Here is a 200-nt window from a genome sequence, read left to right on the forward strand (position 1 = left end):
AGGCAGCGGAGGCCGTCACCGCGGCGTCTGTCCCCCCAGAGCCAGATCTCAGTGCTGCAGAACCGCATCGAGCAGCTGGAGCAGCTGCTGGAGGAGAACCACGAGATCATCAGCCACATCAAGGACTCGGTGCTTGAGCTGACGGCACACGCGGAGGGGCAGCCGGCGCTACCCCCCAACACTCCTCCAGCCTCCTGGGG

General features: G+C 66.5%; 1 protein-coding gene across 1 annotated transcript in view; it reads left to right on the top strand.

The window, feature by feature from the left end:
* Window positions 1-39: 39 nt before the first annotated feature.
* LOC104466219 (alpha-mannosidase 2x-like) overlaps window positions 40-200 on the top strand; it is a gene marked incomplete at both ends in the record, with an annotated part of 2,504 nt that continues 2,343 nt past the window's right edge. Inside the window, one exon of the mRNA XM_010079572.1 lies at window positions 40-189. Within this exon, the coding sequence (XP_010077874.1) occupies window positions 40-189 (150 nt within the window). The remainder of the gene's footprint in view (window positions 190-200) is intronic.

The sequence above is a fragment of the Pterocles gutturalis genome, unplaced genomic scaffold, assembly GCF_000699245.1.
Source record: "Pterocles gutturalis isolate BGI_N339 unplaced genomic scaffold, ASM69924v1 scaffold10326, whole genome shotgun sequence".
Lineage (NCBI taxonomy): Eukaryota > Metazoa > Chordata > Aves > Pterocliformes > Pteroclidae > Pterocles > Pterocles gutturalis.